The sequence below is a fragment of the Hypomesus nipponensis genome, chromosome 19, assembly GCF_054491055.1.
Source record: "Hypomesus nipponensis isolate SF chromosome 19, ASM5449105v1, whole genome shotgun sequence".
NCBI classification, from domain to species: Eukaryota; Metazoa; Chordata; class Actinopteri; order Osmeriformes; family Osmeridae; genus Hypomesus; species Hypomesus nipponensis.
In genome coordinates, this window is record NC_140379.1 from 9,705,919 (window position 1) to 9,733,900 (window position 27,982).

The 27,982-nt window shown below is 49.7% G+C and overlaps 1 protein-coding gene across 1 annotated transcript; it reads right to left on the bottom strand.

The window, feature by feature from the left end:
- On the bottom strand, positions 1-27,959 carry igdcc3 (immunoglobulin superfamily, DCC subclass, member 3). The gene is made up of 14 exons (XM_084682573.1): positions 27,814-27,959; positions 24,253-24,561; positions 10,963-11,107; positions 10,749-10,879; positions 10,494-10,631; positions 9,841-9,999; positions 8,397-8,562; positions 3,164-3,411; positions 1,929-2,093; positions 1,379-1,567; positions 1,167-1,271; positions 912-1,047; positions 589-808; positions 1-426 (listed from the first exon to the last, which is right to left on the bottom strand). Exons 1-14 carry the CDS (start codon positions 27,953-27,955, stop codon positions 298-300), a joined length of 2,382 nt encoding a protein of 793 aa, XP_084538699.1. The 5' UTR covers positions 27,956-27,959; the 3' UTR covers positions 1-297.
- Positions 27,960-27,982: the final 23 nt, after the last annotated feature.

Here is a 27,982-nt window from a genome sequence, read left to right on the forward strand (position 1 = left end):
AAGTACCAAACCAACAGAAACAGGAAGAAACACCGTCATTGGTCCACCGAGATGTCCATCACCGTGGTCCTGGGTTGTGGACATGCCCAGGATTGGTCCTCCAATCCTGGACCTACTTACTTAACTTACCAATAATACAAATCTCTGCAAAAAAAATAAGAAGCAAAACTACTATGAAAGGAAACAGCTGTAGACCTGAGTGAAGGAGAACAGTCTTTAGGGGCACAGGAGGGGGCAGAGCCTCCCCAACAGAACAGGGTCTCCCTGAGAGGGCAGTCCACCCCGAGGTGTGGCCTCTCAGCATTGGCCCCCTGTTGGTGGCTGCTGGAACTGCGTCTCAGCCTCTCCCTCCAGACAGAAGCCATCCAGCGGCAGAGATGACACCTGGGTGTCGTTCAGCACACAGGAGACCAGGGAGTTATCCAGCTGGGAACAAACAGACACACACAGGTCTTTCCTCTGAAGTTCTTAGTCTCCTTTTTCAATCTTTGATGTCTACCTTCTTCTCAAAGTGTTTGTTGTGCTTGTGTTTAAAACATAATCTGTTTGTGTGTGTGTGTGTGAGTGAGTGTGTGTCTCTCTACTCACCATGTGTGTTTTGGGTCTCTCTCCACAGTGGGAGGGGCCTGAGAAGAGTCTTTCCAACTCATTAGTGTCCCCCCTTCTTTTATTGGCTACGCTGCCATTGCCCTCGGCAACACCCCTGGTGGCCCCGTTTAGCCCAGGTGCACCCTGGGAGGAGGAGGAGGATTCTCCCATGTGACGCACGGTCTGGGGTGTTGCCTGCACCGTCTTACACATCACCAATCTGGGAAGACACACACATTGTGAGATTTTACACACACACACACACATACACAGATTGTTACATTTTCCCCACACACAGCAGCATGGTGTGGTCCACTGCCTACCTGCCACGGTAGCTGAAGAGCAGGAAGAGGACACAGAAGATGATGCAGGTGACACCAATGTGGATGCCGATGATGATGCCAGTGGTGGAGGACTTACTCTGGTCATCCTTCACACAGTCACACGGCGTGTTCAGGACTGAGGACACACACAGCTAGTCGGTCAGAGTGTGTGTGTGTGTGTGTGGGGTGTGGGTGTGTGTGAGTGTGTATGGTGTGGGGTATAATGTGGGGTGTGAGTGAGTGTGTGCCTGTCACCTGATTTCTCCACAGCCTCCCTGAGAGAGACGAAGCGCACAGTGGCATTGCCGTCTCCATGGTGATTAAACGCCAGCAGCTTGATCTCATAGACAAGTGCTGGATCTGGAGGGTGGGATGGAGGGGGGGGGGGGTATTAACACTGTAGATGGTTACACAATATAAGGTTGTTGTTATACATATGATGCTGACTGTATGCTTCCTGGGCTCACCTAGATTAGTGATGTTGTAGTGGGTGGCATTGCGGGGAAAGGTGATTGGTCCAGTGAAGATAGGTGTGTGAGCTCTCCTATAGAAGAGCCGGAAGCCCTGGTGAGGCCCCATCTTATTGGATGGCTCCCAGACTGCCTGAACCACACTGCTACTCACCACTCTGGTGAAGAGAGATGGTGGGGCAGGCACTGCACACACACACACACATACACACTTAGTTTGACTAAACCCAAAAGTTTGCCATGCGTGTGACCTGACATATATTTCAGACTATAACTGGCCTGTTTAGGAAAGCAAAAATTCGTAACGTAAACATTCATGGAATAAAGTGGCCATCATTTTTTTTCTTCAAATTGTGTCACAAATTCCACACAAAGTTTCTTCTCTCTCTTCAGAATGTGCGTACGCATGGTCTAGAGCTGGCGTAGGAATGTGCGTAGTCCAACACCAAGTAGTGTTTCATAAAAGCTAACTTGCGATTGCGTACGCACCCTTTCCAAAGAGGCCCCCGGTCAGTGTGTGTGTGAGCGTGTGTGTGTGTGGCCTCACCCTCCCCCAGGGTGCTGTGTGTGACCGCGCTGGAGGGCTTGCTGGCTCCGCGGGACGTGTAGGCTTTGACGTAGAACACATAGCTGGTGGAAGGATCCAGATCTCCCACCACCTGCAGGAGCGTTGCCTTGGAGACCGCCTCCTGGTATTCCATTTCCACTGGGTCTGGGGGGGGGAGGGAGGATTGCGGCAGAACACGGGAGGATGAAAGCGGGGGGAGGGGGGTGGAGGATAGGGGCAGGAGGGGTGAGGAAGGTGAAAGAGACAACAGAATTACAATATGTTTCTGTGCCAACAGGTTTATGGTTATAGTACTGGTTTAATTTCACACTCACATTTTACTCTCCCACAATGGCCCTGTGAGTGTGTGTTTTTGTTATGACCCTTATTGTTACGGCTCTTAAGTCAGATTTAGTCAGCCATAACCACTATCTCCCCGTCCCCTAGCCTATTGGCCGGCCTGTCTCAGTAAGGTAATTAAAGCGATCCTATTGGTTGCCCTGGGGGCCTTTAATTAGCCATCTGATAGTCCTGCAAAGAGGAGAACAGCTGGGCTGGGAACTGCCACCCGCTCACACACACACACACACACACACACAACCACACACACACACAACCACACACACACACACATACACTCTTACACAAACACTCACAACCCCCATCCCACAAACACAACCCACACACATTCTGCAGCTTTCTCACCCAAGGCAGATAAACATTAAAATGGCATTATAAAATTTAGTCTCGTTCAATTATCAATTAAAAGCTCCTTTTATGGTCGTGCAGGAAATACAGGTAGAGCGGCTCTCATCCTGTCTGACTGCAGAAACAGGTGTCCTTCTCTCCCCTCTTCCTCCTCTCCTTCCCCCTGTACCTTTCCCCTCTCCCCCCTCCCCCTCCTTCCCTCCTGCTCTCCCCTCTTCCTCTTCTCCTTCCCCCTGTACCTTTCCCCTCTCCCCCCTCCCCCTCCTTCCCTCCTGCTCTCCCCTCTTCCTCCTCTCCTTCCCCCTGTACCTTTCCCCTCTCCCCCCTCCCCCTCCTTCCCTCCTGCTCTCCCCTCTTCCTCTTCTCCTTCCCCCTGTACCTTTCCCCTCTCCCCCCTCCCCCTCCTTCCCTCCTGCTCTCCCCTCTTCCTCCTCTCCTTCCCCCTGTACCTTTCCCCTCTCCCCCTCCCCTTCCTTCCCTCCTTCTCTCCCCACCTCTCCTCCTCTTCTCCACCTCCTCTTCCTCACCTGTGGACCGGCGTATATGCAGAACGTATCCAATGATGTCCTGTGTGTTCTGGTTGGGTTCCCTCCAGGAGACCTGGATGGAGGTGGGGGACAGGGCATGGGCCTGCACCTCGCTGGGGGAGCCGGGGAGCCCGTCGGTCCACAGCACCGTCAGCCTGGCGCTAGCCTGGGTAGAGCCAGCACGGTTCTCAGCAATGCACTGGTAGATCGCCTCGTCATCCTGGCTAATGCCATTTATGGTCAACGTGCTGCGGAAGGAAGGTGAGGGAGTAGGTGGAGAGGAAGAAGGTCGGTGAGGAGGGGAGGATACAGGAAGAGAAGGAGGGTTAAACAAAGCAGTGAGATGGGAGAGAACACAGTGGAAGGCAGCACTGTGTCTCCTCACAGTCATGCTCCCTTGACTCCAAGTGTGTGTGTGTGTGTGTCTGTGAGTATCTGTTAAAGAAAGCGTGAGACAGTGAGTGTGTGTGTGTGTCTTCACCGCTTCTGATGCCAATCTGCATCAGTGAAACCTGCCATCTGTCACAAAAGCACACACACACTCACACACACTCTCACTCACTCACACACACACACTCACAGACTCCCTTCTCGCTCCGTTTTCCTTTTTCAGTTTGTCTTCTCAGTTCCTCTCTCTCTATCTTCCCCTTTAATGTTCTCTCTGCCATTCTCATATGAGAAAACGGAGAGATGGATTGATTTGATGAATCAGAGGAAAGAGGACGGAGGGATGGAAGGGCAGAGGGAGAAGGGCTGGAGGGATGGGGTGATGGAGGCAGGAAGGGGATGTTATTAGAGGTGAATACATAATGAAGCCCTTCTTCAGATAATCCTGCAGGGAGGACAAATCACATGCAACAGAGAGAACAGTCCCTCTGGCTGTCTGCTCCTTCCCTCCTTCCTCTTTCCCTCCTCTCTCCCTTCTCTCTCCCTTCTCCCTCCCTCCTCTCTCCCTCCTCTCTCCCTCCTCTCTCCCTTCTCTCTCCCTCCTCTCTCCCTCCTCTCTCCCTCCTCTCTCCCTCCTCTCTCCCTTCTCTCTCCCTCCTCTCTCCCTCCTCTCTCCCTTCTCCCTCCCTCCTCTCTCCCTCCTCTCTCCCTTCTCTCTCCCTCCTCCCTCCCTCCTCTCTCCCTCCTCTCTCCCTCCTCTCTCCTTTCTCTCTCCCTCCTCTCTCCCTCCTCTCTCCCTCCTCTCTCCCTTCTCTCTCCCTTCTCCCTCCCTCCTCTCTCCCTTCTCCCTCCCTCCTCTCTCCCTTCTCCCTCCCTCCTCTCTCCCTCCTCTCTCCCTCCTCTCTCCCTCCTCTCTCCCTGCTCTCTCCCTCCTCTCTCCCTCCTCCCTCCCTCCTCTCTCCCTTCTCCCTCCCTCCTCTCTCCCTCCTCTCTCCCTTCTCCCTCCCTCCTCTCTCCCTCCTCTCTCCCTCCTCTCTCCTTTCTCTCTCCCTCCTCTCTCCCTCCTCTCTCCCTCCTCTCTCCCTTCTCTCTCCCTTCTCCCTCCCTCCTCTCTCCCTTCTCCCTCCCTCCTCTCTCCCTTCTCCCTCCCTCCTCTCTCCCTCCTCTCTCCCTCCTCTCTCCCTCCTCTCTCCCTCCTCTCTCCCTCCTCTCTCCCTGCTCTCTCCCTCCTCTCTCTCTGCTCTTTCCCTCCTCTCTCCCTCCTCTACTCCTCTCCCCTGTGGGTTGCGCTCTGTGTACACTTGCTTTATTCAATATGGGGTCACACACATACACACAAGTACACAAACAGTAGCATGTAGGGTTCTGTTTGGAGAGAAAAAGTGCAAACCCACAATTGTGAACACGCACACACACCTCCTCATCAAAGTGTGCTGTTGGAGGGGCTGAAATTCCACACCCTCTGGTCACATTCCTGCCTGGTTCATATGGGGCCTGTTCTGGGGGCAAGAGACACTGTTCAGCCTGGTTCATATGGGGCCTGTTCTGGGGGCAAGAGACACTGTTCAGCCTGGTCCATTAGGGGACTGGTCTGAGACAGGAGACACTGGCTGACTGGCTGGCTGGCTGGCTGGCTGGCTGGCTGGCTGGCTGGCTGGGTGGCTGGCTGGGTGGCTGGCTGGGTGGCTGGCTGGCTGGGTGGCTGACTAACTGTAGGATTGCATGACCGGCTGGCTTACTATCTGTGTGTTTGGCTGGCTCTCTGGCTGACTGAATGCTAGCAAAACCTCTGAAATCTCCACATATTGGACACATGAAAGGAGAAATAAAGTGAAGTGAGTGAGAGGAGGAGCAAAGACAAACAGACAGACACAAGAACAGTAAAAAGGACCACCAATGCACAAAGGATTCGTAAAGAGAGAGAATGAGTGTGTGCGTGCTTGTGTGTGTGTGTGTCTGGGTGTGTAAGAGAGAGAGGCAACAGAAGGTTTTGTGCAGCAGAGGAGAGGCCAGTGTTTGGGCCATCTGCCTGCTCTCTCAGTCAGGACAGGGCAGCTTGACAGCATCGTTTACTCATCAGTTCAAGACCACTTCACAGATTGATGGATAGCCCCGACAAGCTGTGTGTGTGTGTGTGTGTGTGTGTGTGTGAGAGAGAGAGAGAGTGACTATGTTTGCCGGAGCACGACTATGAAAGGCTGTGGAGGCCATTCTAGTTTCACACCACTCTGAAGACGAGCGAGAGAGCAGACAAAAGGAGAGGAGGAGGAGAGGGAGGGGAGGAGCTGTCTGTGGTCTAAGGGGGATATGACTGATTGCTTCAGGGTCAGGGGTCAAGGCCAAGGCCTGGGTCCCTTCGCTGTGGAATGGGGGAGGGGGAGGGATAGAGGGAGCAGGGGAAAACAAGGAAAGGACAAAACAGAGAGCGAAAGAGTGGGAGAAAGAGTGGGAAAGGCTGCCTACAGCTCTACTTTGAGTAGAATAGAATTGAGTTGAATGTCCATCCAGTCAGCCCAACTCCTGGGCTTCAGAGAGGCAGCAGTCCCACTGCTCCTAGCCGGTACAGCAGGCTCAGACAAAGTTGGCAGGAGACACATGAACATGATGCTACTACAGTGGAGCTGTCTGAGGCTCCTGCTGCTGACGTCTCTGACACACACTGACCCAGGAGGATGTGTGAATGTTGAAGCGTGTGCGTGTATGTGTGTGTGCGTTGTAGTGCCTGTGGTTGATAATTAGCCAGCTATAGGGTCATGTTTTGGCCAGGTTGACCATTAACAAACTCCCAGGAAGCAAGTGTGTGTGTGTGTGTGTGTGTGTGTATGTATGTGTGAGTGTGTGTATGTGTACGCAGGGTAGATTGTGTGTGAGTAGAGGTTGAGTAGACTGTGTGTGTGGAGGTGGAGTAAAGTGTGTGTGTTTGTGTGGCCCGAAAAGGACATGGGGTATGTGAATATTAGCATGTTTAATCATGTTAGTGTATGCATGTCATTCATTATGTGTACTGGTGAGCTAAACTTGGTCTACGTGTTTGTGTTCATTTTCTAACATATCCTGTGGAATGTGTGTGTATGTTTGTGTGTGTGTGTGTGTGTGTGTGTGTATGTGTAGAACAACTGGTACCCTCTCCTGTTCGATGGTCTCTGAAGGTCAACAAGAATAAAGATCCCTGGGGGGAAAACGGTGCTGCAGGAGCCCAAGTATCACACACACATATCTGCACATACTACACACATACCACACTCTACCACACACATACCACACTCTACCACACACATACCACACTCTACCACACACATACCACACTCTACCACACACATACCACACTCTACCACACACATACCACACTCTACCACACACACACCACACTCTACCACACACACACCACACACATACCACACACACACCACGCTCTACCACACACACACCACACACACACCATACACATACCACACTCTACCACACACACACCACACACACACCACACACATACCACACACATACCACACTCTACCACACACACACCACACACACACCACACACACATATCTGCACATACCACACACATACCACACTCTTTACTCTATCTATTAAGTGTGTGTCTGCTGGATGTATTGCCATGTACAGCATAAACATAATAGCATTAGCATTTCTGTGTTGTGTTTGAGAGGCAGTACTACATGACCCAGGCTGGAACATAGTAGGATTAAGCTGTTCTTTGTTACACTGCCATAAGTGTGTGTGTGTGAGTGTGAGAGAGTAGGATACTGTAAAATTGTGATGAGATGGACCAGTTAATGTGCTACTATAATGAATTAGAATTGTAATGCCTCTCACTCACACACACCAAATTGAAACACAGACACACACACACACCTATCCAACAGTATGGACACACACACACACCAGAGTGACAGGATGTGCTAGTCGGGCTGAAAGCATTTCCTGGTCAGACTGCTGTAGCTGAGTTTATGAGCCAATTAGCTAATGGCTGATGTGGGGAGGTGGCTCCACTCTTAAACCAATCATAGGCCAGGAGACGTGATGCATGAACAGGTTTCCATGCATACATAGTGATGTCTGCCTACCTCCTCCACATCCCCCTCTCTCTACCTATATATTTCTCTACATCCTCTGAACATACCTTTTATCTCTCCCTCCATCTTTCTCTCTCCAAATAGCTCACCTTTATACAGCCCACTCCTTTCAACCTTCTACCTTTAATGTATCTATCTCTTTAGTACCCTCTATCCCTTTCTCTTCAGACAACAATGCCTACCACAGCACAGTAGCAGAGTTCATCAGTGAATAGAATGACTAATACACGGTCAACAGCATACTAGCAGACTGGACTGGAATAGAGAGAGAGAGCGAGAGAGAGAGACAGAGAGAGAGACAGAGAGAGAGACAGATAGTGTGAGAGAGAGACAGAGAGAGAGAGACAGAGAGAGAGAGAGAGAGAGAGAGAGAGAGAGAGAGAGAGAGAGAGAGAGAGAGAGAGAGAGAGAGAGAGAGAGAGAGAGGGATGAGGGAGTCTCCACCTCTCTGCTCCTTCCATGCACCCAACCTATCCATTGTCTTCTAAACTAGACTCACTTTATTGATTTTCCACTGCATATGAAATTGATTCACTTCATTTGAACTACTCTCTCTTGTGGGACACACCAACACAAACACACACACACACACACACACACACACACACACACTGTCACATACGTATGCCAGAAAAGGTTTCATGTAGGTTTTCCAACTTCCATAAATACCCTATAAGACCCTTACACCATATACCAACACTCCCATACATCGACACACACAAACAGGCCCTGTGCAGGCCGCAGCTGACCTGTTGTTGTTCCTCAGTTTGACGTGTCCTCCAGGCTCCAGCACCTCTCCGTTCCTCAGCCAGGTGAGCTGGGGCTCAGGCTCCCCCTGGGCCTGGCACGTAAACATGGCTGTGGTGCCCACTGGGCGTGAGATGGACTGGGGTGACTGCACAAACTCTGCTGGTGCTGGGGGGCAAACAGACAGACAGACAGACAGACAGGTAGTTCAAAAGGGATCTTGTCTGGTATGGAGTTAAACATACATTATCTCATTATCCCTGATCTTGCATTCGTTATGGGATCAACAAAACCCATCAGCACTGAGAGCATGTGGACACAGTGTGATATAATTGCTGGCCCTGGCTCTTTAACTGTCATTAACTGTTGGGCAGTTGGTCTCATGTCTCACATACGACCAAACGTCAATGCTATGTTTCATACTTTGATAAACTGAGTGATGTCTTTAGGTCAGGTTTGTTAATAGCACCAACTCCATTAAAACTGCATCAGCCAGCACACTGAGAGATCCTCCCACAGCCTGTCCCCTGCACACCGCCATTTCTCTGCTTCTCTCTTCTTACAACTCTCGGTCTTCTATTCCTCCTTCTCTGATGAAGATGAACTATGTTGTACAGTGCAGCACATCCTACTCGTCTCGCTGCGCCTTACTACCCCCTCCCTCTCCTTCTCTCTCTCGTCTTTATGTACGTATACTGTATAGTTATGTATCCCTCCCTCCCTCTTCATATCTATATATATTCCCTACTCAGCCTCTCCATCGCTCTCTCCCTGCGTTTCTTTCCCTCCCTACTTCTGTCTGTGCCCCCCCCCCTGCCCCCCGCCCTCAGTACTGCAGTGGAAGGACCAGCCCCTCCCCTCTCCTTCTCTTCTGCTGCACAGACAACAGTTATCTATTGCACATACTGCAAACTGGTTTCTTTCACATATAAATCTTGTGCATGTATCATGGAGATGCCCTTTGCTGCAGTAATGCAGACTGTACATATGAAGCACTGGACTGTTTCACTCTTTCAGTTGTCACTGATCAATAAGAGATATGAAATAATCAATAAGAGAAATGGACACATTGACTCTTAATTGCCAGCTAGGGTTACCTTTCTCTACAGGGAGATGGGTGGGTGGCTGGAAAATTCAATTAAATATTGAACAGGGGCATGGTTTTATTGGCTGGGTCCAAAGGCCAGGGTTTTCTATTGGCTTGTGCTAAGTGTGGTCCTCCTGATCCATTTAATCAGAAAATGGGAGGGACTCTTCCTGCTTGGTGACATTCACACAAGTACCTCCCAGATGCGTCTGTTTGATTTGTACAGAGCACCAACCCTTCCTGTAGCCGCAAGTGATTCCATGGTGGTTTTTCACCTCATCTCGCCATACTGTCTCACCTTACAGTTTAGTGGCTAGGGTCAAAGGTTCAGACTAAGGTCAGGGGTCAGGGCTGCTCACCTTGGACCACCAGTCGTCCCTGGGCCGTCCTGCGGACGCGGGTGCCAGGTTTGTTGGCGGCGCACACGTACACCCCAGAGTGCTGCACCCCGACGTCACTGATCATCAGGTTCCCCGTTCCCAACACCTGGATGCCCTCCACGCCAATAGGACGACCGTCTGGGGGGGGGGGGGGGGGGCGGAGAAACATATTAGCATCCGAGGGGATCAGGCTGATCTGGATCAGGCTGATCTGTAAGGGGGAGCGGTTCCCTTCATTATGTGCAGAACCCAGTTTCCCTCCCTTATGTAATCAAGGGAGTCCCTACCAGCATGTTTGCATTTCATCCAGGCAATCAGCAAGGATTATCCTCTCTACAGGGTGCATGTGTGTGGGTGCCCATGTGTGTGTGTGGCGGGAGTGCTTGGGACCGATTTGCATTTTGAACGGCTCATCTGATTAGATAAGAGCTCGGAAAAACTGATATCAGATTGCAAATTGGTAGTAGCAAAGTGGCGGTAAAGAAAAATGTGTTTGTGTCAGTTTGTGTGTTTCATCATGCATTAATAATGGGGTGTTGCCTGTGTCACACACACACACTGTTTACTGGATTCAGTACAGAGGCAACGCATGATACACACACACACTCACACACAGATCTGTGTCGTCTTACCAAGCCTGCTCCAGGACACAATTGGACGGGGGTAACCCGTGGCAACACACTCCAAGATGGCGGTTTGGTGAACAGTGAGAGTGAGGTTCTCGGGACCCACGAGGATCATGGGATCTTTGTAAACAGAAGACTGAGAGCCTGGTAAGAGAGAAAGACACAGAGAGAGGAAGGACACATGAGGAACAGATGGAGGGCATCTTTTCAACCTTCATGTAGATTTCAGCAAGTCCATCCTCTCATTGTGAGTTTGCGTACCTGAGACAGTGAGTCGCGCCCCATTACTGTGTTTGACCCCCGCACTGTTGTGGGCGACGCAGCAGAACACTCCGCTGTCCCCCTGCTGGACCCCGGTGATCTGGAGCACACCTGTGGGCAGGAGAGTGTACCTGTGGGGGGGGGGGGGGAAGGATGAGACTACAGCTGGGGGACTCCAGGTACAGTAGATAGATAGAGGTGAGGGAGTCAGTACCTCTCATCTGAGGTGTCCACTGAAAGGCCATCTTTCTCCCAGCTGATAACTGGTTCTGGCAGACCGTGGATCTGGCACTGGAACCTGGCCATGCCCACTTCCTCCGCATGCACAGACAGTGGCTGCACATGGAAGTCTGCCATTGCTGGGGGGAGAAGGAGTGAACAATCTTATACAGATCTTATACAGAATCAATAAAGCAAAAACACTGGCAGTGAATGAAAACCAGAAAATGAGTCTGCTGTAACACACTAATGTTTTCACCTTGATCATTTCCAGAAACAGTGATGAGCAGTAACTCAGATAGTCTAACATAACCTGGTCAAGCCCGTTCAGGTCACCACAGACAGTCTGGCATAGCTATGTTTAGGCTTCAACAGCTGGGTTTAACAGTTGGACAAGCTAAACAGTTGGACTAGCTGGGTTAAACAGCAGGACTAGCTGAGTTAAACAGCTGGGTGTGTTTCTGAGGTAATTAAGGCTCTCAGGACACCAACCAGGGCTCCCCATCTGGGACTAGCTACCTACTACCTACTAAAAGAGATAGTGCCTCTCGCTCGCTCACACAAGCACACACACACAACCAGCAAGCTTCTCAAGGCTCCTCCTTAACGCTGATGCTAGAATTGGTGAAGAGGAACAATGCGTACTCTGGCACAGCACGCACACACACACAGCCACACACGTCTGTTTGTGGAGCCTGTTCAGTGCGGTCACTCCACCAGAGGACCCAGCCACAGGAAACACAGGATGAGTGGAGCAGAAGAGAAGAGGAGGACAGGAGGAGAGAGGAAGAGAGAATCAGAGGGAGAGCAGGAGAGAGGAAGAGAGGGAAAGGCCGAAAGAGGAAGAGAGCTGTATGTTTCTGTTCCTGTCATGGTGTCCTCTGATCAGTGAGGATGTGTGTGTCCGCAGACCCCTCCCCCCCCTGACAGACCCCTGCCCTCAAACCTCATGAATAAAACATGAGAGGCACAGAGAGGCCCACATGCCTGCCCACAGCGCACGCACACACCGACACACGGGCAGGAGTGATCAGAGATAAACGTGAGTGTGCCAGCAGCAGACTCCTTCATTTCCTGTTTTATTATTCCTCCCCGAGTGTTCAGAAACACCACCCCTGCTCGCTGTGCCGCAGCACCCTGGGGGGGCAAATGAAGCCGATATAATTATGGGGATGGTGGAGGTAGGGAGGGCAAGCGGGAGGTAGAGAAAAGGGAGAGGAAGAAAGAAGGAGAGAAAAAGAAAGAGGTGTGAAGGGTTGATGCAGCTGGTTTCACAGTGGCAGTCACAGTGGGAGTAAGATCGTAGAGGATGTGACACGGGCTGGACAGGAAATGAGCCTGGTGATTTGGGTTGAAGTTGTAGTGGGTCGGAGAGGTGGTCAGTTTGCACGCATGCACACGCGATCAAAGACCATTTTCATGATACATTATATACTGTGTTAGGTCATATTCAAGACCTGACAGAGTAACTGTAAATGCTTTAAACAATGTTAAATGAGCCCAGCAGGAGATTATGTCACCCAGCAACGATCCCTTCTAAAGGAAACAAACCAAAGACGCACGTGGAGGATGTGAGAGCAATGATGAAGGCAGCGGGGGCAAGAAAGGCAGACACAGCTTCAACAATAAGACTTTGTGACTGAGGCCGTAAAAACCAGGGACCTGAGCACCAGAGATCCTGGCTGCATAGTAGGAGTATCTAGAGACCGAACATCCTCAAAATCGGGCCAAAAAGTATAATACCCCTCATATGGAAACAAGGACCTCTACCACACACACACCTACCACCTACATGCAGACACACACACACACAGACACACACATGCACACACACACACACTAATACCAGCCAGCTGCGGAGAAGGGTCAAGCAGCTCATTTCATCTGCCCCAGGGACTCCCTTACACACACACACAAACACATACACACACACACAACCTGAAACTAGCACCACAGAAGTTTTATGACACAGAACATGCTCAATGTCAGACGTGACCTGAAAATGTCCTCCACATGCACATACACTGACCCACACATTCATCCTGCATCCACGAGTGTGTGTGTGTGTGTGTGTGTGTGTGTGTGAGTGTGTGAGGGGGTATCGTGTGACTATATGGAGCTGCAGGTCAGAATAGGAGGACAGTCCCCCTCTGTTCTGGTTGTGGTGTGACCAGAAGCCCGCCTCCCCACTCTGGTGACATCACTTCATGTTGTCCTATCACAGACCAGCGCGGTTGGAGTCAGCAGAGCAGAGATGAACTCTATAAATAACAGAATTGCTTTAAGGAACTGTGAGTGTGTGTGTGTGTGTGTGTAGAGATGAGATCCATAAATAATGGCAGTGACGTAAGAGGCTGTTCCACCTGAGAGAGACTGCACTTACAGCCTTTAAACAGCCATCCTGGAATAGCTCCCCCCTCCCACTCCTCCCACACCTCCCCCCATCTTCTTCCTGGACTGGTGAGTGTATTATTACTTGGTGTGTGTATCTGTTGTTGCGTGTGGATACACAGGGGGAAGACAAGTTCTCTAGTAAACTCTGACTACCTCGTCAGTGTTTCCCTCGTTCCTGCCTTTCACACTGCACATCAAGCTCTATTACACTGGAAGCTACAGCCAATCCCACCACAGTGCTCTGTAAGCTTGACAGCACCAACACCAGCGCCAAATGCTGTCTCGGAACAAATTACAATGCAGGTAACTGTCGATTGTCATCACAGGGAACTGAGATAACACAAACCCTCTCTCCCCTGTCCCTGCCCCCCGGCCCTAGCCCCGCCCCTGATCCATAACCCCTCCTCCAAGCAGCCTAATTAGCGAGAGGCCCAATAAAACACAGCAGATGCTGGTAATTAAGAGATTATGTAAATGACTGACACAGAGAAGATGGAAGAGAGGATGGAATAGAAGTGAGAAAAACATAGAGAACTGTATTTTCTGTGATTCTTTTATAACTTGATCAATTACTGGTAACTGTGTAAACAATAATAAGTGCATTTCTGTTTGAACATAAGCTCTCCTTCATATCTGCATTCATACTGATATTGTTTCTTTCTTGAAAACAGCCCTGCCCGGCTCCTTTCAGTCTTCCCACACACCTTCTCTACTCAGTCAACCAACCATGCCCCTGTCTCACTTCCTCCATTTCACTCTTGTCCCTATCTCTCTGCACCCCCCCCCCCCCACACACACACACACACACACACACACACACTACTCTTCTGACAATGGACTGCCACTATCAAACAAATGATCATTTCCACCTGATTGTTGTCGTGACGACCGTCATAAATGTCTGTTGCAGTCTACTGTTGCCAGGGGCTACATATCTAATTAATATGGAATGGCCACAATGCAGTGTCTAACCAGGCTTTCAAATTCTAATGAGACTAGGTTTTGTAGTGCTGCAAGGTATTGAAACAGACTTCCCCCCATCTCACAGTCCCCCCTCCTCCTCTTTCTCTCCTTCCTGTATCTCTTTCTGTCTGTCAAGATGAGATCAAGGACTTACAGTGAGACAGACGGAACAGAGGCAGAGAAAGACAGAGCCGTAAAAGTGGCCCAGACAGAGAAGAAGGACAGTGCCAGTGATGGAGACTTGGGTCGGGGATGGCTGGGGTGGTAATGGATGATCCACATCTGGCTCTCCCAGGTCGGTCTGAAAGGCTCTGGGCGTGTCGGTGCAGTCCGCTCCACTGCACCTCACAGACACGCATTACTGACACCCCCAAATGTAGGCGGAAATCACTTCCACACCCATGCATACACATACACACAACAACAAGTATATACAGACACATACACAAAGATGCACAATGGTGTGCGTCAGAGGGGAGGGTCTCCCAAGTGGCCAGCGGCCATGTGTCACTGTCACTGGAACAGAGGGGGGACAGCCTCCAGCCCCAAAATGGCCTCTTCCGCAAAAGGCACAACAAAACCTCCCAACAAAAAAATATTCAACAGATAGGTAGACTGGCCAGCCAGCCAGCCAACCAGCCAGGGACTACAGCGCACCGAGGTAGTGAAGGCTAGAGGCTGGTGGTTGGAGGTTAGAGATTGAAGGCTGGAGGCTCATAGTAACAGCTCTTACCACAACATGAAAGGTCTGTCAGGTTGCCGTTCACACACACCTGGAGTGACCTTCTCTCTCTCCTCCTCCTCTCTTTCTTTCTCCCTTACACACACACACTGCTTAGTACACATGTGCTCATTCACATGCACATGCTCTGGACATGATGGTGCATTCACATATACATGCTATTAAACATAGATGCCACCCACACACACACCCACACCCACCACCCCCCCCCCCCCACACACACACACACACACACACACAGAGGCCGCTCCTTGCTCTGTCAACTCTGACAGCAGTAATGAGTTTCTTCTCAGTGTAAGCCAACTGGCACACACTCAAGGGAATTTTTCTGGCTGAATTGCGTCCATTAATCACAATCTAGAGCAACATAGTGGCATCACGTGTGAGTGTGTGTGCGCCTTTGTATGTGTGTGTGTGTGAGAAAGAGAGAGAGATAGAGAGAACTGTGCTTGCAGGGGGGCAAAGGGAATATAAGACAGATAGGTAGCAAGGGGTTCCAAAGAGGAGGGAGGGAAAAATGAAAGAGGCGGGGAAGGAGGAAGGGATGGAAGGAACGATGGACCTTATAGGATATCCTCATCGTTTCTTTGTTTGGATCCATTCTGGCAGGTAAGTGTAGAGGAGAAGAGATAAGACGAGAGGGATTATAAAAAACCAAGAGACATATGGCACACATGCGTCAGTGATGGAAGGCCATGGGCATCCATAAAATACATGACACAGAGAGCACAGACTCCCTATTTACACACACTCTCTCTCACACACACGCGCACACACACTATTCCTGAGGCACAGACCAATATAGGAGGACTCTGATGGAGAGAGAGGAGGGAGAAAGGGAGGTAGAGAGTGGTGTAACAGTGCAGCCATGTTATGGCCGCATGTTATCTTCTCCTCAGGCTTGTTAGCTGTTCTCAAGGCTATCCTTCCCTTCCTCCTTCCCTCCTTCCTCCCTCCCTCCCTCCTTCCCTCCTTCCCCCCACCCTCCTTCCTTCCTTCCTTCCTTCCTTCCCTCCTTCCCTCCCTCCCTCCGTCCGTCCGTCCCTCCCTCCCTCCCTCCCTCCCTCCCTCCCTCCCTCCCTCCCTCCCTCCCTCCCTCCCTCCCTCCCTCCCTCCCTCCCTCCCTCCCTCCTTCCATCCCTCTGTTCCTACAGACCTTCAAGCTGCCAGCTGACTGTCACCAGGGACATGAGAGTCACACACACAAGCATCACACACACACTTTAAATACACACAATCACACTCAAGAGCAGCCTAATCCAGATAAATGTATGCTAATTCATGTGCGTGCCCCCACTGTGTGTATGTGTGTTTGTACATCTGAGTGACTGTGTGTCTGAGTGAGTGATGCTGTTCAGAACCACTCTGTCAGACTAAACCACCAGCTCTGAGAGGAGGAAAAAGGGGGGGGGGGGGGGTCAGGGAGAGCTGGCCTGCTCTGTCAGCTCAGCTTTATGACTCACTAACACACTGTCTTACTGAGGTTATGTATCAAACAGACTACAGAAGCAAAAAACATGAGAATTATTTATGCCATACAGTAAAGCTCAGTGAAGACAGCAACATTGCACTACAGGGAGCAACCCCTGGGGTGGTTAGGGTCAAACACAACCTAGCATGTTGTGATGGTTGGCTGGCTGACTACCCGGCTGGCTGACTGACAACTTGGTTGGCTGGCTGACTGCCTGGCAGTTACAGTAAGAACTAGTAGTGTAATTCTGAGCTGACTGTCCAGGCAGCATTAACTGGTTCCCCGTGTGACCCATCCTCATCTGCCATTGGACATAACACACCAACCAGAGCTTTAGCCAGTCGCAAGATAAATGTAACAACTTGAGCCTGTGTGTGCATGTTTCTGTGTGTGTGTGTGTGTGTGTGTGTGTGCGTGTGTATGTTGTTGTTGTGCATGCGTGTGTGCCTGTGTATGTGTGGCTGTGTGTGTGAGTGTGTGTACTGCCTGTCGAGAGCTGTCCTTGAAACAAAGCTGGTGGGGTCAGAGGTCGTGGAGCAGTGGAGGAATGGAATGTTCCTTCGTGGTTCAAGGTCCAGCCTTCAGAGCAGACCACATGTTCCCTTCACCTCATCTTTCCCTCTTTCAGTCCCTTCCCTCGTCCCTTTTCCTCTCCTTCCTCTAACCTCACTCCCCTCCCTCTAATCATTCAACATTAACACCTAACCCTAAACCCAGAATAAAAAGAGACAATAGTGTGTTTGATAGAGCTAGAGCTCCAATCTTCTTCTAAATCTAGTGCTCCACTGCATGTGTCAGATCTTTTCAGAAAGTTAACCCTAACCCTACCTAACCGTAATATTACCCAATCCCATAACCATAATCATCACTCATCTTAAATTTGTTATAATTGTCAATAGTTTTGTATGGATGACAGTGGACACATTTATTGGAAAAGTCCATCAAGTTATGGGGTAACATTTGTGTTATTTATCCTTTTGCATTCAATAAATAACTCTTATAAGTGTTCAACAATTAAGATAAATCTCTCATGCTATTTGTATATTATTTAAAGCTTTGTTTTCTTAATAATTTTTTGTCACACCACCAGACATATTTATGGTGCAGTGAAAGAATTGACAAAGTTAGCGACCCCTTATATTTTCTCAAATAACAGATTTCACACTACATAAATACATGCTTTAAAAAAATTATTTTCAACTACCCATTTACAGTAGCATCTCCACTGAGCCCAGCAGGAGCTTAGCTGGTGAAGAGGCAATACACACACCTATGACTGCATTCAAACACAAGCTACTGATCAAACTGTGTATTTGTGTGTGTGTGTCTTAAAAAAAGCATCTAAGGACGTAATCAATTGCCAGTAATAGAAAATATAATTTGTGTTTCCTTAAGATCAGGCAGCCTATCCTCCTGTGACTGGACTCTCAGTCAGTGTGTGTGTGTGTGTGTACAACTTTTACACAAGGTTTATTGATATGGTCTCAGCAGGCAGAGGATAGGAGAGGAGAGAGAGAGAAAGAGAGAGAGAAAGAGAGAGAAAGAGAAAATAAAGCTCCTAGCCTTATGCGAAGAGGGGTATTCTGCCCCAGTGAACATACAGAGGTCAACGTCACCCCCTCCATCCCTCCAGTTCCCCCATCCCCCATCTCTCCCCCTGACCCCTGACCCCCCATTCCTGAGTCAATAGCGGGACAGCGCAGAGCCAGGGGGACCCTTCCCCCACCTCCAGCACAGAGTCACAAATGACAAAAGGGGGCCTCCCTCTCTTCCCCTCCCTCCCTCCCTCCCTCCCTCCCTCCCTCCCTCCCTCCCTCCCTCCCTCCCTCCCTCCCTCCCTCCCTCCCTCCCTCCCTCCCTCCCTCCCTCTCTCCCTCCCTCCCTCCCTCCCTCCCTCCCTCCCTCCTTCCCTCTCTTCCTCTCCCTCCCTCCCTCCCTCCTTCCCTCTCTTCCTCTCCCTCCCTCCCTCCCTCCCTCTCTCCCTCCCTCCCTCCCTCCCTCCCTCCCTCCCTCCCTCCCTCCCTCCCTCCCTCCCTCCTTCCCTCTCTTCCTCTCCCTCCCTCCCTCCCTCCCTCCCTCCCTCCCTCCCTCCCTCCCTCCCTCCCTCCCTCCCTCCCTCCCTCCTTCCCTCTCTTCCTCTCCCTCCCTCCTTCCCTCCCTCTATCCTTCTGTCCCTCTCCATCCCTCTCTACCAGTCACCCCAGTGAGCCCCCCAGTCGCACCGCCCCTAGAGAACCTGCTTCTGCTGCTCTGTCCACTGAAAGGGCTCAGCTTGGTTTGGTTTATGTGTGTGCACATAAGTGTGTGTGTGTGTGTGTGTGTGAGCATACATGTTTTTGTGCAGTTGAATGCATTCATGTTTGAGTGTGTGTGTACAGGGTTTGTGTTTGAGTCCCAGACATACACAGTGCAACACACTTCTCCTGCTCTTCCTCCTAGTTCATCTCCTCCTTGTCTATGGGTTCCACGTCTTCACCAAGCTCACTAGTTGCAGAACACGATGTCCACCAGGGGAGGACAGGAAGAAGTGTTTTTATTGGAAGATGGTGGGGGCCAGTAAAGCCTTTAAGGGCTGGTCTGGAGGGGGGGGGGGGGGGGGTCTGGAAGAGCGGTGACTGGACCCTGGGGAGAGCTGGCCTCATAGGAACGCACACACATAAACACACACTAGTTACACGTAGAGACGTACACACCCACTTACATGCACATGCATTTACAAACATGTGCAGTATTTCCAGACTGCTGTGTTTAATACGCCCCGCCCCTGTCTAGCCTCTGACCCCCCTCCGACCTGTGCTGTGACCTCTGACCTGTATTACTGAGGAATGCCCCCCAAGGCCAGTGTCAGGAATGTGTGGCCGGGCTGGTCTGGAGACACTACAGTAACACAACCCACCTTTCTGTTAGAACACACGCATACACCATACACACACCTCTCTCACACAAACACAAACACACACCTTTCAATGAGCCCACTCCCAGCCACCAGGTTTATGCCCTAGTCAAGTTTTGAGTGTCACATTCCAGGCTGACAAGGACACTGTACTAAACAGACAGGAGGCCTGAAAGAAAACTGACAGGGAGGGAGGAAGGGAGGGTGAGGCGAGGAGAAGCTAGGGAAAGAGAGAGGGGATTAGAGAGGGTAAGAGACATTAGGGAATGAGTGTGAGATATGATGAGGAGAGGCAGCAGAGGAAGAGAGACAGCTGTGCTACAATTCTCCACTCCAGCCTCTCTAATCTTTTAATTGGGCAATTTACTGTCTAGTATTTACATGTTTACTTTCATATATATATAGTATAGTGGGCGTGTATGTGTGTGTGTGTGTGTGTGTGTGTGTGTGTACATGAAGGTATAGCAGGCTGGCTGGCAGGCTGGAAGAGAGAAAAGATCTGGGGTTGGATGTTGTGTTGCTGCACTCAAGGTCAGTTGTGTTGAACAGAGCAGGTCCTTATTTAATGGACCTAACCTTCAGAGATACGGAGACTCACAGATAGACTATCAGGGAGCACTTTTGAGAGGAGGAGGGAGCAATGGGGTGGGGGGGGGGGGGGGCGGAGGGAGTTGAACAACATGCCGGGGAAGAAAAAAGTGTGAAAGAGAAGAAGACTAAGCCAGGCCCACTGTTGTGCTTCAACAGGTGAAGACGAGGTGGGGATGAAGAGGGCAGGGTTAGGAGATCTGACCACAGCAGTCTGATCTTCCCCGCATCAACACCAAGAGGAGGAGGGGGGAAGGGGCCGGCAAGCAGGCTGGAGGGAGGAGAGGGTTTGGGGGGATGGGATGAGAGAGGGGGGTTAAGAGGGGGCGAGGGGCAGGGTTTGGCACACAGACAAAGGAAGCCTGAGGGAGATGGAGGAATCGAGAGGCCAGGGAGGGGGGCAACACACCCACACACACACACACCACGCCCCTCTCTCCTCACACACCAGCCACAGCAACCGGTGACATCTGACAAAGCGTTGAGGACTATCCCTGACCCTGACCCTGAACAGTAGCCCACAACACACCACAGATAGAGTGTATGTGTGTGTGTGTGTGGACTGTATAAATAACCACACTCCTGAGTTAAAAGCACTGTCTGGTTAAAGACCAGTGTAAGGCTGGGTGTCAACCTGCCCCCACCTCTCATATGATCAAATCTGGAGTTGCTCGACAGGGTCTCAACTTGATGGCTCTCACACCTTATTGTGTAACTTACTGTGCATTGCTAGTCATATGTAGCCTGGCTGCCAGCCCAACTTTGCCCCGCCCACAAAAAAATTGGGTCGGGAAGTTGGGTCTGGAGGGTCTCGTATTGGGAACAACTACATAAAACCAGGATCTGGGCGGACCAATGAAATTGCCAGGGCGGGCTTTATACGATGATGGACAGGTGATCAACAGTAACGTAATCAACAGCGTCACGAAAGAGCCCTTGGGTTGAATTCGTTTTCAACAAACAACATATTACGTTGCTCTGATTGGTTGTAGGTCTATCCAATTGAGCGAAGAGGCATTTGTTTTACAAGTTTGGTTGAAACACGCCCCATAGTCACAGCCCAACGGAGAGTTTTCAAACTCATATTCTGACTAGAATTATGAGTATGACAACGCCAGGTTAAGTCATATGTTGATAAGTATGGGTCAAGATTTGGACTGATTGGTTGTTGTTGTGTATAAAAGGAATGGTGAAGCATTGCTCTGTGGATTCTTGATCTCCTGAGACCTTCTCCTCAGCTCTGGCTTGTCCTTGTACTCATTCTCTTTCCTCCCATCTTGCTTTCTATCTCTGGTTTACAATAATTGTGGTAGAGTAGGTAAGAGTTAACCTTTATTTTGTAACATGTTTGCCTTGAAATTTATTGAATTCATTTGCAACGTTATTAAATGTGTATTTCCTTATTAACTTTACTTTGACCATTCTTGCTCTGATTTAACCCAGAGTCAAATAACTGTAATTTCATTAGTATTGGCATTATTTGGTTCATGCTGTTCAGTTTCCTATCTACCTTTAAACCATAGGGAAATTAGTTTTGGTTGTTTGGCCAATATTAAACCCCCTACACCAGGGTGTTTCTGCAGGCATGCTCTGTCTCTCTCTCTCTCTCTTCCCCTCTTCTCTCCTGTCCTATATCCTATCTGTCCTCTCTCCTCTCCTCTCCCCCCTCTCCTCTTCTCTATACTCCTCACTCATGCTGTCAGACCCCTGGACTCAGCCTTTCTATTAAAGTCTCATTCAACAGAGTTGCGCTACAAAGACACTTCACCATGGCAATGAACCTGTTCACCCAGCCAGCCAGACAGAGCTGGCCCGGGTATAGACACACACACACATGCACACTAACACACACATACAAACATGCACATATATGCCATGGTGTTTTAAAGAATATCCTGTGTATGTATACTTATCTGTCTATTGCCCATTCCTGTCCCTCCAGCGTACCCCCCCCCCCCCCCACCCCTGCTGAGGTCAAACACTGCCCCTACCTCCTGAATAGTAACCACAAAAAATACATTTTATCCACATGAAGCTTAAACTCTTTCCAATTAAAGCAGCAGAATAGGACCAAAGCAAGTCATTACAATTCATCCTAAAGGCTATTTTGTAACATAGGCAGGTTGCCTGGCAACGGGGTATGTGAGTGGAAGGAGGGCGCATCATAGAGTGGTCTGGCTTCCTCTCTCCCCCCTTCCCTTCTCCCTCTATCCTTCTTTCCCCTTCCCTTCTCCCTCTATCCTTCTTTCCCCTTCCCTTCTCCCTCTATCCTTCTTTCCCCTTCCCTTCTCCCTCTGTCCTTCTAAAAAAAACATTTTCTATTTCCCTCATCTTCGGTCTATCGCTATCTTTTTTTAAATTTGTATTCTCCTTTTTCTGCCTTTCTCTCTCTCTCTGTCCTGCTCCTCTGCGTTCCTTTTCTCACTCCTTTTCTCTGTCTGTTCTGGGGCTCCAAGACTGATGAAAAGCTTCCTGAGCCCTAGCTAAAGATGCTCTGGGAAGGAGGGAGGAACTGAAGGACTGAGGGAACAGGGAGGGGGAGGAGGGCAGAGAGGGAGCAAAAAAGAGGCGGAGACAGATTTAAAAGCAGACGGATGGGGGGGGGGCAAATCCATCAAAGAGATAACATTTAGAAGAAGTGTTTCCTCAATAGATGATTGATTCAGCAGGCCATCAGGGAGCCCTACGTTTGCAGTCTTAACACACACACACACACACACATAGTCCAATATGATCTGTGTCTGTAGGATAAGAGCATCAGCCAGCCCAAGCCTCACAAGCCACACAAGCTTCACAAGCCTCATGCACCTCCCTCTGACATCCTGAGTTGACAGGGCGGAGGCAGGAGTCTGTCTGTTTGCCATCCTGTCTGCCACTCTGTGTGTGTGTGTGTGTGTCTGGAGTGTCAGGTATCTGACAGGACTTCACTAGGAAGCAGGCTAGGCTAGGTTCCAGATGCTCAACAAACCACCAATCCTGCACACACAAACACAAACAAGGAGGCATGGGATCACGCTCCCCTGGGAACAAGGGTCAGAATGTGACCTTTTGACCTTCTATAATCCTCTAATTAACAGCACAGTCAGTATTAACAATGTGTATGTTTGTGTGTGTTTGTGGGGAGGGTGACACAGCGTCACAGAGATCAAAGCCAGTCAGGGAGGAGAAAGACATAGATGGTAACAAGCTTGAACTTCCATAAGGGTCTGTTTTCCCCAAACAAAGCAGACCACAACTCTCAGTGACTTCCAGTGTTCCAGAGTAGCACTAAGGTTCAGCAGGGAGGTAGCTGAACAGCCCTAACACCCGTACCTGGGCACAGCCTCCTCTCTCTCCACCTTCTCCCCACTTCCATCCTTCTGCCTCTTTCTCTCTGCCTCCAACCCTACGCTTCCCTTGCTCCACCTCTCTCTCCACTTCTCTTTCTCCAAGCCTCCCTCCCTTTTGCCTCGTTCCATCTCCAGGGTGACCTTTGAGAAAGAGACCCCCTGCAGCGGGATTCAAAGGTTTCCCCTGTCTGACGGTGCCCAGACACTGAGCAGAGGCAACTTTTTACTCACACCTATACAAATACACTGTATCTCTCTCACTTACACACATACACACACTATTTCACCCCCCCCACACACACACACAGCTCCTGCTGAGAGAAACTGTGGCATTAACACAACAGCACAGCGGTCCTCTGTCCACACACAGCCCAGGAACCCCCCCTCCTCTCCCCCCAGTCTCAGCCGGCCTTTGTATTTGTATGTTGTGCGTTGTCATAGCACACAGCCTTCAGAAACACTCAACTCTACTGTACCACAAAGTCTACCTCCATTCTGCCAGCAGGACACCAGGCCTGTCTGTATACTGGAGAATATGTGTGTGTGAGCATGAGAGACAAGGATAACAATCCAGCCAGCCAGTCAGTCAGCCAGTCAGACAGTCAGCCTGCCAGAGAAGCAGTCCAGAGCAAAGCAGTGGCAGCTTTGACATGGACTGACATAGATGTCTACAGATCAACTAGTCCACACAGATAAGATTAACTAGTTCACTTAGAGCAGTTTCACTACTCTACACAGAGCTTCTTCACCAGTTTACTAAGACCAGATTCACTGGTCCAGTTTGAGCAGCTTCACTAGACCACTTAAAGCCATGGGCCTCATTAGCTACAACACCCACACAGACGCACAGCAGCACTTTGTCAACATGAGATCTGCTGATTGGCAGCTTCAGAAGGTGTACATACTGGCAGCTTGGACCCGAGCTCTGCGGCTGACCACCAGCCCAAAGGAGTTCTGCGCCATGCACTCGTAGTCCCCCTCATCCGACGAGCCGTCCGACTTGGTCTTCTGGAAGTAGCCAATCAGCAGCGAGCCATTGGCAAAGGTGGTGTGACGCCGGTCCTCTTGGGCCAATAATAGGCCGCTCCGCCTCCACTGCGTGGTGATTGGTGGGATGCCGTCCACCTGACAGTGCAGCATGAGGGGCTGACGCTGCACGGCGATGATGTCACTGGGCTCCAGGGTGAAGGAGAGCTCCGCCTCACACGTCACACCTGGAAGCATGAAAACACACAACTTGTTATATCTGTATAGTAATTCCAAACAGGGGAAACAAAACACCTGTGTTGGAAAGGGTGTTAGCAGGTGGAGACAACACATGAAATAATGACCTCAGTGTGGCTCTGATGCAGTAGTGTCTATTTTCTAACTCTCCTGACATCCCTCTTTCCCTGCTACCCTTTCTCTGCATTTCCCTCTCTTTTCCTCTTACTCCCTCTCTTTTTCTCCCTGCCACTCTTCCTCACCCTTTCCTTGCCTCTCGCCCCGACACTAGGGGATCTGGCTAGACCTCTGGGTAGGTGGTGTGGGTATGTGGATGTGTTACTGTATGTATACAGTATGTATTAGTATATTCATGTGTGTATCTCTATGTGGTAGTATATGTATGTGAAAGTGTGTCAGTGTGCATGTGTGTGTGGGGGGAACTTGGAAGAGCACCAGGGTTCAGGCCTGAGGACCTCCAGCATCAGGAGTCCTCCTCTTTAGGTGCCCACAAGGAATGCAATGACACGCTGCTCATCCCAGAAGATCACATAACAAACACGAGGGGAAATAGCCTGTCTCTCTCTCTCCCCCCACTCTTTCTCTCTGTCCCTCGCGTTTTCCCTGTTTCTCAATATATAGCCGCCCATCCCCCTTTCCCCTGGCTCATTTTCTCTGAGGTAGGGAGAGCTGCCACAGAATCAGAGAGACATCAGTGCTGCCGCCTCTGAAAAACAAGGGGCAGGAGGAGGTGGGGAGGGGGGACTGAACTATTTAACCCTTCCCCTCCAGCACTGGTGCCTCTCTCGGACTTGTGCTGCTCGTCAGAGTGTTGTGGGGCATGGCTCTATCTTCTTCTTCTATCTTTTCTCCTTTCTCTATTTTCCTCTGTCTCTCCTCTCCTCAAGATGGCCTGGACCCTCAGAGGGTAGAAGAGAGAGTGTCTGTTGGGGGAGGGGGGGGGGATCATGCCTCATATCTCCAGGCAGTCACAGGGCTGTGATTGATGCTACCAGGCCTCAGAGACAGATAACAGTTGAGTTGTGAGCAAGCCTCCTGGCCTGGGGCTCAATCAACAACCTGAAGCATCGTTATCAAGTCAATGATTCTTGAGAATAAATGTCCTATTAATAGGGTTTAGCTAGATTGAGTCGTTCATAGAAACATTAAGGGGCAGCATATTGCAGGGATGTGATTGGGTGAGTATGATGGGTCTTTGGTGTTTAGAGACTAAAGCATGTGGTGAGATCTGAATGATGTCTGATTGGTTAAGTAGGGTTGTCAAAGGGAGCCTGATAGGCCGGAAGGCAGAAAGTTGCCATTTAACGCCCACCTGCAGGTCTGGTGACAGGTAGGAACCTCCTGGTCTCAATCAGCAGAGAGGAAGAAAAAGAAAGAGACAGAGAACGAGAGATAGAGAGAGAGAGAGAGAGAGAGAGAGAGAGAGAGAGAGAGAGAGAGAGAGAGAGAGAGAGACAGAGAGAGAGAGAGAGAGAGAGAGAGAGAGAGAGAGAGAGAGACTATTCTCCCCTGCCCTTGTGTAAACCTCTGCCTCGGGCCTACATCCATTTCTACACTACAGCACACATGTTTATGTTTCTATACAGTATAGCAGCTTCAAGTACATTTTTAATCCATTTTCTTGGATTGAGGTCCCATATGAGCACACACTCACAATTTAGCTATATTGGTTTCAATAAGGTTACTTGTTCCTACCACCCCCTTCCACCTGACCAACACAATCATCCAACAACCTGGGATAAACAGTCTGGACACCACCTCCATTGACGTCACATGGCAAAGGCAGACTGGTGGTGGGGGTGGGGAGCTTACATTGTCAACACATTGTCACATCCCCTTCTAGTGATATCTTAGTAGGAGTAGTAGTATTTATTTGTACTGTTTAATTTTTGTCTTCAATATGTGACCTACTTCAAATGGCGGATAAATCATGCCAGATCTCAATCAAACGCCATTATAACTGCTGTTATCAAATTAAGGTGTTCGATAATTCCCCATACACAAATCAAACAAAAACAAGTTCAACCTTTTAGATGAAATTGTTTCTTTCTCAAATCAAATCCATACAAGCATAGACAAACTGGCCTATCTATATTGTGACGTTGCCCTGAACTACCCTCGGAGCATCCTCCGTGCCCGCCTGTCCCCCGCGGGTTGGCCGTGGGGCCTCGCATTCAGGAACCATAGCTGTCCATCACATTGAACAAAGGACCTCGGAACATTTGAAAGGGAGGAGAAAGACAGCCTTGACATTTAATATGGACAAATATGCTCCTTAGAAGGCAATAACCGTTGTCTTTTTATCCGATTTGCGAGTCGTAACCCCTGTCATTCCAACCATTCACAGGGCACAACACAGGATAAAGACAACGCCGATCTCAGCTTCAATCTGGGACTGATGACAGATCCCATTTAAAGCATCACAAACCAACATTTCACATTGATATAAAGCACTTATTACTTGCAGCATCTTCTGAATGGCTTTCAATAATAGCCTACATTCCTAGATCACATTTCAATTTGGACTGCAAAGTGTAGGCTACAAAAACAAACAAAAAAGGCTTATGAAATGCCATGCTTGTCAGGTTAGGTAGACCTACATGTGAATACACCTAATATTTGGGCCTGCAGGAATGTGTTCCTCGTTGATATAGTAGCCTAACCTAGTGTAAGTGTAGTGCAATAATCTGTTGTTTGACCATATCCCCATTCGGTCACATACACGGCAAACAAGGCCGGCGTAACCATTGACCGTAATAATATAGAAAAGACGTAAGCACGTGGCTACAGTAAAATGTTAAATTGGTAGAATACTACGGGCACACACAGGGTCCGCATTGTATCAATCTCTGCTCTTAACTAACGCCGTGAGAGGTAGGCAATCAAAGCGGACCTCAAACCGAATAAACACTTTCCCACCTTGACCGGTACAATTTCTTTTTTTACGAATTTTAAAATATTATCTAGCAATAGTAGCCTAACCTACAATTCAACAAACCCGCCACCAGAGAGACATCCGAGTTTGCTAAACTGGGACATAGGCTATAGGCTGTAGCAATTTTTGGGGACGGGAAAATGTGAGTCAAGTAGCTGTCCGAGGTGGACTGTGCGTCTAGTTTCAGCTATTTCTGCAGCAGCAATAGGGAACGGCAAAATGCGACTCCAGTTCTCCACTCCTCCACTAACACGGTGTTTCCAATAGCCTATCAGTCAATTACAAAGGGTTAATATTAAACACTTACCGATAAAAGCGTTAAGAAGTATCCCCCAAAAGCATTGAACAAGGCAACGCCTTCTGGTCGCCATTGAATCACTTTGTTTATATTCCGATAGGCTACTTGAAGAATGCAGCTTGGGGCGAAAAGAGAGGAAAAGGGCAGACATCCAACTAACTCCAGCACCTCATCGTAG